The sequence below is a fragment of the Aptenodytes forsteri genome, unplaced genomic scaffold (assembly GCF_000699145.1).
Source record: "Aptenodytes forsteri isolate BGI_AS27 unplaced genomic scaffold, ASM69914v1 Scaffold141, whole genome shotgun sequence".
NCBI classification, from domain to species: domain Eukaryota; kingdom Metazoa; phylum Chordata; class Aves; order Sphenisciformes; family Spheniscidae; genus Aptenodytes; species Aptenodytes forsteri.
The window spans coordinates 293,687-303,991 of NW_008794416.1; the positions used below are offsets into that span (position 1 = coordinate 293,687).

The 10,305-nt window shown below is 44.5% G+C and overlaps 1 protein-coding gene across 1 annotated transcript in view; it reads right to left on the reverse strand.

Moving 5' to 3' along the window:
- Positions 1-9,752, reverse strand: part of FGFRL1 (fibroblast growth factor receptor-like 1) — a 181,886-nt gene extending 172,134 nt beyond the window's left edge. Inside the window, exon 1 of the mRNA XM_019474661.1 lies at positions 9,665-9,752. Within this exon, the coding sequence (XP_019330206.1) occupies positions 9,665-9,725 (61 nt within the window). The 5' untranslated portion in view covers positions 9,726-9,752. The remainder of the gene's footprint in view (positions 1-9,664) is intronic.
- Between the last annotated feature and the right edge of the window lie 553 nt (positions 9,753-10,305).

Below are 10,305 nucleotides of genomic sequence, written 5' to 3' on the forward strand. Positions count from 1 at the left end.
TTTTTTTAATAAGGTTTCAAAATTTCTTTCTTTTTTTTTTTTTTTTAATAAGGTTTCAACCTGTTTTCACAAGTTCAATCTTGGGAGCTGGGAAATGAGCCCCCACCGGTGCCCTGATCCACGGCAAGTACATCCCCGGGGGCTTTGCTCCGCATGTGACGTGAGCGCTCTGATGACTGAAGCCAATACGAATAGTCAGAGCCTATTTGTAATTTTCTAACAGGAAAATAATTTCACTAAGCAAACTACCATGCTTTGACTCAAAACCCTGATTAGCACAGTTTGAAAACAGGGCAGCATACTGTTCTGGGAATTAACTTGCTTGACCCCTAGTCTATAATGGCACTCAAATAATCTGTGAGTCAGACAAAGTTGAAAAACTCTTGGAAGACCACACTGAAAGAATTTACTGGATTTATTGGATTTTCTAGGATAAAAGAAAAATAAGCCTCAAACTCCACTTAGCTAGTCTGTGGTCTTCAGAAAGACAAGCTTTTTCTCCTGACGCTATCTAGAAGAGGAACGCTGCCTATGCTGAGCAGCACTTTTTGGGTCTCTTTTTTATATTTTTTCTTCTTCACTGGAAACTCTCAGTAAATAGTAATAATTATTATAAATATACAGGTCTATTGCTGTGACTACTTTTGAGTAGCACCTTGCTGTTTTCTTCCTTGGGATCAGTGGTAAAACATGGGGAAAAGGGACAGATTCCCATCCCTGTGAATCTACAGTCCTCCTCCCAACAGGAGTACTCACGGGGAAAAGAGCCCTGAATTGAACTTGAAGTTAAATATCCTGAGGCTACTTTACCAGTTGCAAAAAAGAACTACTCTGGTATTTCAAATGAACTTCCAATGCCAGGATTAATCCTGTATATAGCACTGTCACAAAATACTGCTCGAAATCCTCCAAATCCTCCGGCCTACCCCTGTTTGAGCAAGCAGGGAATCAGGAAAAGCATTCTGCCTTAGTGATACAAGCAGGACCTTGCTCTGGGCTAGATAAAACACTGACCCATCCCCACCTTATGGTTTCTCCAGCCCCTGAGCAAGATGCTCTGACTAGCCTCTACCACTTCTTTGTGTCTCTTTGTATCCCAGAAACAATAGATGTGCGCTGAGAGCAGTGGCAAACATTTTCAGATAAATCCAGCAATTAGAAATCAACTGTCCAAAGACAGTTCCCCTGCATATGCAAATATCTCCCTAATAGGTTTACGATTCCTTGTCAATCAAACCTGTCAAGGAAAAGTAAACACCTGTCCTGGCTATGATTAAGTTGAAAGCTCCACTCTCATTAGCCCTTAACGAAATTAACCCCGGCAATACTGCATTTCTGATCGGTTGTGAATACCAGGAGGAGGAAAGATACTCATCAGCTCTGATCTGTTAATCTAGTTTTATATTAACTATTGCAGATGACGATGAACCTTCCCGTGGCTTGATGCCACACTGTACAGAACTGAAACACAACCTGGTCTTACGAGGCCCCAATTTCTGCTCTCTGCTAGGATTATAAATTTAAATCCTACTCACAGCTGCTCAGCCACAACTCACCGAACTAGTGGGACTATCACCTTTGTAATGGAGAGCAATATCCGACCCTGAATATTAAAATATGAAACGACTTGTCAGAGCACAAAGCCTGATCTCCATATGCTGGTGGAGCTGGCAACTCTTCTCCCAGTTTCTCACTTTAAACTGCCCAAAAATACATTAAACACTTCCTAATATTACTTGTCTGGCTAAAGAGACACTGTAATTGCCACCAAAATGTTGCGTTAATCTGCAGAAGAACATGAAAGGTTTTGATCCACCCAGAAGGTGAGTGAGACGGCTCATAGCATCCTCTCTCAGAAGGCTATCCACACTCTGAAGGAGTTTTAGCCACCAGTCTTACATCAACTGGTCGATGCCAAACAAGCATTCTTCCTTCCACAGAGAGCCTGCAGTGTCCCTGGGGAGATATTCCACAATGTCCAGAGGTTTACCCTGTTATTCATTAACCCTTCCATCCTTGACATGCAGTTCATACACCTGTAACTCGTCTGACACTTGTCATTGCTTAACCAGTGTTAACAGATCTGTTTAGGTGAGAACAACCGCTGAGAAAAATAGCTTCCTCAATTTCTCTAACTCACACAAATTTATTAGTCATGAAGAAAAAGGAGGAAAAGAAACCAGTTCACAGTGCTCCAGCGTCTGCAGCAGCCTGACTCCAGTAGTTTGGCTTGTTCAGCTTTGGGAGGCTGGTGGGGCTGAGTAACTGTCCCTTCTCCCTCCTTTGGGGTTGATTTGGCCTCACCCCATCCACGTCTGTCTAGAAGAAGGAAGATTTAAATCCATACAAGGCAATAGTAAAATACTAGCTACCACAAAACCCCCTTTTTACAATAGAATGCTTCTACTCAGAGTAACACATTGGTCAAAAGCCAATTAAGCATCACACCTATACCTAATGATGTGGGGGCACCTGGGAGGACACAGGTGAAAAGAGCAGCACAGTACAGGTTTGGAAAAGCCACATCCCAACATCCTCTGCAGAACACACACGCTGCCCACTTGAGATCCTCTTCCAAGGCTTGGCTGCACCAGGCCTCAAGAGCAGCAGTACACTAATCCAGCCTAAATTTTCTCTTGGAGGTTGGCTAATGCTTAGATTTCTCCCCACGTCCTCCTCCAGCTTTTCCCCTCTCCCGAACATCTTGTTCCGGGCAGAACTAGCAAGCCCACAATTGCCATGAAGGGTCTGCACAACACCAGTACCAAACTCTTACAGTCATCAGTTCACTGGGCATGTGCGAGCAAACCCAGCAAGGAGAATATGAATTTTAAAAAATGCCTATTGCACAAATTAAGTCCGCATTTCTGCATTTGTCTGCTGTTCCTGTGTTTTTATCTAACATGCACAAATACTGACAGCTCCTAAAATACCCGCTAAAGTCAACACCACCCAAGTGGCATCGAGGGTATGACACCTCTTGCATTACTCACTTCATCACTTGACAGGACACCCAAGATTGTGTAAATCTTTCATGAAATAAATTTACCAGACATAAGGAGAAATGATTTTGGGTCCCATCAAGCTAGAAGCCACTCATAGAGAGGCTGAGAATAGAGGTGCAGCAGTCCTGAGAAACATTAACCTGCTCTGAGAAGCCTCTGTTCCCAATTTACATTTTTCTTCCCTTAGTGAAGCTCAAAATTAAGTTTGAACACTTAATGGAAGAAGTAGCCTGGAGTTATTGGCTGCATTTCTTCCTTAAAATTGGAGTGGTTGGGATGAAATAAAAACGTCAGGTTATTCGCAGCACTGCTGGATACTGTGTTTCTACTGCAATACAATGGGGAGACTGTGTAATCAGGGCAACCAACCAAACTCCATGCAGCCCATGTTTATTTGACTCGAAGGGGGGGAAAAAAAATAAATTAAAAAAAATCAGAGATGTGAATGGATTCAGCAGCAAACGGCATATATTACCTTGTTAAGTAACACTCAGGCCAGTCTTCAGCCCCTCCACACCTAGCAACACCACCCGTAGAATGGCACCCTTTCTTTGGGGATAAACCCCTCTGCGGCAACCCAAAGTTAAAGCAATGAGTTTCCAAGTTGCTCTCAGCCCTGGCAGCGCACGCTCCAGCCACCAGCCAGAGCTCGCAGCGGGCAGGAGCAATGTGTTTCTAGAATAAAAAAAATTGAGCCCAAGCTGTCTGGTCAAGCAGGCGAACGGCAGGATCCAAAATACCACACTTGGCACACATCTCTTCTGCTGTCGTACATGAGGGATCCATACAGAGGTCGGTATCGCAGATAATCTCTGTAAATCATCCTTCAGGGATGGATCCAAAGCCCACGGGAGCGAGTAGGAGTCACGGCACCAACACTCACAGGCTCTGAATCAGGTCCTAACCTGTTAAAACTGGCATGGGCTGCATCTGCGTATCTCATACGACATCGGGGCAGCGGGATCAGATTATTCAAGCTTACTTTTGGAAAAGTTTTTCTTTTACCTTAGTACCACGGCTGCTACGAACGAGCACCAGACTCAATAGGCTCGCATCAGACAGCGGTCTTTGCAACTTCTACATTCACGCTGGCTCTACTCTTAAAAAAAGTCCCTTATATGACCAAAAATGTTCCACCTTGGTGCAAAAGATTAGGACAGGTCAATACAACTAAATACATACGGAGGCATTATTATTAGAGAAAGCTCCAAGTCAAGGCCGATTACAGAGAACAAGAAAAGGCATAGAAATCCAAATTAAATGTCCAAAACAAGACCAAGCTCATGAAACCAACCAAAATCAAGCATTTCAGCTTGAGCAGCCCACCAGAAAACACAGGAAGAGGTCAGATGAAAGGCAAACTCCTTGAAACAAGACAAAATGAGCAGGTTAATGAAAGAAAAGGGAGAAAGGAGCATTTCCAGCGACTCCTGTAATGCTGGGATACATTTGCACAGACCCTTTGAGCAGCATGATTTTACAAGCCACTGCAGACACAAGTAGGAGCTTCACGTCTCAGGAAAAATCAGAAAGCTGCACTGGTTCTACTCCCACTGAATAAATAAAGCTACGACTAAAGGTTGTTGGTGGATTGTTTTTTTTTTTAAATTCAAACTAGGCACAAGAGGACCTCTGCATTATTATTTTCCCCTTTCAGTGGAAATTTTTTATCTCTTCCAATAATTAATCCAAAAACGCACAGCCAGACAGTGACCATTCACGCTATTCCATGACAAGTATTCTGTCCCCAGATGTACCAGCATTGCTCGTGGCAAGACAGCCGCTCAAAAAGGAATTATCAGATGGGTCATTGGAAAAGATCAGCTCTATCAGCCAATTCATGCCAGATGACAAACTTCATCTTTAGTTAATAAATTAGTACCAATGGTCCCAAACCTTGAAAAGCGGGTTCCTACTTGCTAGCAAGCGTCACTTTTGCTTTTTTGTTTTTGAATGACATTTTTTTCCTGAAAGAACCGTTTTTCTGTAATTTTTCAAGCACCACCTCATGGCACATGAAAGTTTCTTCTGTGGCTAAGAGTCAGACTTTGGAGTCTAGCCTTTGCTGTGTACAAGTTCATCACAGAAAAGACGTATTTTAATTTTCTGCTTGCGTCTTTTAATGAAGGTCAAAGAAACATGGACTTGGAAAACAAAGTTATAAAAACTTTAAGGAAAATCTAAATGTATTTGAGCAATTTGCCGAGTTTTGTAATATTCCTAATAAAAAAAAAATAAAATCAACCCTAATTTTCCAGTATGACACACACTGTATTTTATGTTTAAACTCAGCCGCAATTTAAAGCAGCCGACAGCCTCAGAAGAAGGGAGGAACCGGGGTTTAAAAAAAAATAACCAGGATTTTCTTAGATCGTCATGTTGACTCTAGGTACAAGTCATGCTGACAGATTATTCATGAGCAAGTTCCCCAAAAGCACGATCCAAAAAATGCCCCAAACTTAACCAGAAAATGTGCAGCGACTTACATAAAATCTGAATCAGGCTGTTAGATCTGGACATGTTTCTCTTTCACAAGTGAGAAATTACCTAATCGTTTTATCTGCTAACAACCATTCAGCAAGAATAAAGGAGTAAAACAGAAGCCAACAACCATCTCTCTCATAAATAATGATAATATCTTTCCCACGTTTACTACCGTTCACTCTTATAAACCCCAAAGTTACAGAATGGTAATTATGTTCACCAGAATGAAGAACTCATCTCCCAAGAAATAAAATAAAAAAACCCCAAAACAACCAACTTTCTAGCGTCCTATTCCCTTTTCTCTAATATCCAGAGAAACAAAAATGGCACATAACATTATTTCTGCACGAAACCGTTGAATTTTGAGGTGGCCCTATCGGAAAATTCCCTGTAAAGCAGGCATCAACCAGGTTTGCAAGCCAAGCGTCGCACAGAGGTGCCGGAGCAGAAAGCAATTAAGGTCCCGTTCTTCCCCTCCCTACGCAATGCACAGAAAATGAAATCAACGTCCAAACTAATTAGTTTCCAGCAGAATATCAGTTTACTCGCTAACAGGAGGGTTGTTACTGCTTTTACCAAAAACTTCTAAACGTACCATATGAAATCTTGTTTAAGCCACGGGACCAAGGCAAGCACATCCCAACGTTACCATATACGGTCACCAACGCGAATACGATGGCAACTTGACAGATTTGGAACAAATATTGCGTTGTGTGTCACTGAGATAACACAGGCAGGAAAGTATCAGATTGTATTACCTGTATCCAACCGGAGGTGTGGAGTGGTAGGAGCTACATTGCTGCAGGACATAGTCACTAAAGGTTAGTGACCCAAGATGGCATTCATCCCCGCGGAGGAGGGCCAGGGCAGGACGCTGAGGACTTTTATGCCCAGTATAGGGCCGCTCGGAGAAAACAGGAATGGAGCGACACGAGGGACGAGCCACCAGACCTGCACTATTATCCCAGGTTCGGGGCTGCCACTATCCAGTGCAGCTGGCAACCGGGCTGAAGCTGCCGCCCTACGCCTTGGCTGTCAGCCAGAAGGCATAGTCCCTCTTAGACAACCACAGCACGCAGGTTTTGTTCTCAAAGAGTGGATTTTGTGCACACAGAAGTTCTTGTCTTCACCCACAAGGGAAAGAAGGGGCTTGGATATTTACCAAAATAGCTCCCAAGGAAGACTTTTTTGGTACAGGCTCCCTGCCGGAGCTCCTTAGCCCGGAATGAGATTGGTCACTGGGGGAGTTATTCCAGATTAAGTTTTTTGGAAGGGTTATTCCAGTGCATTTGCAGGTGTAGACAAGCCCTTAGCCAAAGTCTTTAAATTTCGGCCCCGAAAGCATTGATTCAAACTTAGCCAGAGCTACCTCATCCTTCATCCCTCCAGACACAGCGAGTTCTGCACCTGGACGTCTAAAATCAGACCTGTTCTCCGCTTTGCAGGGATACTTTGAATGTATTGCCTCTTTCTTCAGAATTTATCTTGGTTTCCTAAGATATCCCCTTTTTTGCAGTGTTTTGTACATCGGCAATGTGACACATTGGGTCACAAGAAGGGACAGAGCCAGTAGGCACAGCTCCGAACCTGGAAAAATGCCCCCGTTTGCTGGGGGGGGCGGGGAAGTTGCCGCATTAGCCCAATCAGTCGTCCCTGCGGGGCCCTTCGCCTTAAAAGGCATCACCTAAATAAAGATGTAAAAGTAATACAACATAACATTTAATGCAGGATTGCAGCTGAGCACTCAACAGTCAGGAAATATCAAAGCCGGAGCGCGTGGGCAACTTAACTCTGCCCCCTTGTGCAAATGCACTACGGCACAGCCCTTCCCCGAACACAGGCACGCAATCAGCCGGCGCCAAATTAACATCCTAATTCCAGCGTAAGCTACTTTTGCCTAATATGAGTAGAAGAGAAGGACCAGCACTTTCACAGAGAGCCTCTTCAGCCACCTTCCTCACTTGATTGCAAGCCAGCGAGCACCTATTTAACTTCTGACGCCTCAGATTAGGAGGCGTTGGCACGCTTTGGGCCACACACGTCTAATTTGCAATCAGGATAGAGATATTAAACGCTGTTTGGCCAAAACAAAGAGCCCTTCTTCCTCCGGAGTAAAGCCTCGCGACCTCAGGCTGAGATTTGGCCAAAGGACTGTCTATAAAACCTGAGCGACTGAAACAGGTAACATTTATACATCTCCAGCGGCCGAACCCACCGTATGATACATTCGGAAAAAATCCACAGGCACGTTAACAACTGGGCACATTTTTCGGAGAATCTGAAATTATCCCAATGTAAACATCTAATAATTGGGGATATTCGACAGCACAAAATAAGGTTGCAACGTGCTGGAGAGTGTCTCACCTCTGCTCACTTACAAGTTTGATCTTTCATCTCCGTCCTCCGTTATCAAGAATACTCTCAACCTCAAGAGGTGCAAAGCAGGATTTAAATGCTAGGATTTTGTCTATTTTTTTTACAGCAATGACACCTTTTTCTACTTCACTTTCCCTCTCTTGATAGCAGCACATGAATGAATGACCTTTTTCATGGGTTTGGCCCTGGCCCTATTTCTACGTTATTTTAAATAACCAGGACCATGTCTCCATCCACTTGCAGGACAGATTTTTCCAGCTCTGAAAAGAGTTCAAATGACCCAATTACCAATATGTTCCTATCAAAGTTATATTAAAAAGAACTTTCCATAGGAAAAACGATGATGTCCTGAAATTACCGCTGTTAATTTTCCGTCGCTTCTTCACAGAACAACAGCCCATAGCACTTCATTTTCCAGGGGCAATAAAGGAATACAAGCAAGGCAAGTGCAAACCAAATTTAAACAGGGTCAGCCAGTAAAGCAGCCGATACTCGGCTCACAACAGAGACAAAAATCTTTTTGTCTTCTCCTGCCCACTTCAGATCTTTTCCGGAACTCCACCAACTTCTCAGGTCCATTGCAATAATATACATCCATGAGGTCATCTTAATTCATACACTGCTGCCCATTGCCTACAACTTAAACTGAGTCTCCATTGTAAACCTTGCCTGGAATTCAGACTTGCAGGACTTACAGCCTATATCTGTTTTCTTTTTCATTCAGCTTCCAGCCAAATCATTTTATAGTGCTTTTGCCTCCATAAAATATTTGCTTGGCAGCCAATGCCAAGAAGGAAAAAAAAGCAACCCAACCTTGGGTTTTTAGAGTAACGCTCTCCCTCTCCTTTCCCCACCCTCACCCCCAAGGTTTATTTTTGGCAAGTTACGGCCCAAGCAATGGGCAAGTTTAAACCTTTTAATTCGCAACTCCATGGCACTGGGTGATTTAAAGGTCTTTCAAGAATTCATGCAACTCTGATACTGTTGGGAACTGCAGCTGGAGCAATCTGCATCCTAAAGCCATACCCCCATTCTCCTGGAACAATGCAGCCCCTCCTTTGTGACCAGAGCCTGGTTTCTCATTCAGGTTTCCAGGGACAGCACCCACCAAGGTACGACACAGGCGAGAGCGGAGGAAAAGCCACCGCTCCTTCCACTCTGATCCCAGAGGTTTGCTTAAAGCACCTTCCCATAAAGAAACTTCTTTTTTTCCACACACACCCCCCTGTCACTCCCAGGTCAATGTATTTCAATTTGCCTCTGGTAGGGTAACCTGTTTATTGAAATCTGATCAACTGCTGGAGCCCCAGCGTTAAAATACGCTCTCACTGTTGGGAACTGTCATTTGTCTGTCACCGAGGAAGTTAATGGATGTGTTTGTTTAGTTTGCTAGTGGGAATATACAGGGCAGAGGCTGGAGGGATTACAGGAGGGGAGGGGTATTTCTGATCCACAGAGGAATGCAGTTGCTTTTCTTTAAAATTGTCCGTGTATTTTTACACATGCATGAGAAAAGCCGCTGGAAGTTCACCTGCGCCTAAGACCTCAGCAAACCCGGAGCGACCGCGCTCCATCCAAACCGATGGCCCCGAAACACACAGGTGAGGAGGCACCACACGTGGGCACGAGCCTGCGCCCCTCCGCAGATAAGCAACGTGCAGGGGACGAGTCCGCGACGACAGCAACTCCCTTACGGGGTCCCTCCGAGGGCACCGCGGGCGTTTGTGGAGCACGAGCCCAGCGGAGCAGAGGGAAGGGTGCGAGTCGCAGAGTGTTTGCAGCAAGCGCGGTCTCCTTACCTCTCGCCGAGTCCGAAAATGCAATTATCCCGGCAAAAAGGAGCACGAGCTGCAATTCCATTTTGAAAACCAGATCCCTCCGTATCGTACAGGCTACCGTCCTCTCAGACCTGGAGGCAGGAAAAAGGAGAGCAAAATAATTACTGAGGAAAAAAACCCCAAACAACCCACAACTTTGCAGTTTTAAAACCTATTGCGAAGACTTAAGAGCAGAAAGAGCAAATGAAAGAGCAACGTACTTGTAATTCATTCCTTGGCGCTCAGCGAGTAAAACTTTGCCCTCCTCTCTGCTTTAGCCTGATATAAATCAAGAACCCACTGAGGCCAGTAAGCTCCTCTAAGTTTACAGTTAATGCATAATTCTTTGGTATCCTGTACAGAACCAGTCTGGAAGGCAAACAAAACTCCAGCAAGTGGCCATAAAACAAGATTTCAGGTTAACAATTTGCGGAGGAACTTGGGGAAGGGGGAGGAGGAATGTTACCTCTCCCAGAAAACTTTGTGTTGCTGCTTCAGTGCCCCTCAGACAGGCTCCGCTCTGGGTACGCGCCTTCCTCCACTCCGCAACTTCTCTGAACAGCACTGATTTTTCCTTTCTTCTCCCCCCCCCCCCCCCCACACCCACCTTTCCCCCCTCTTTC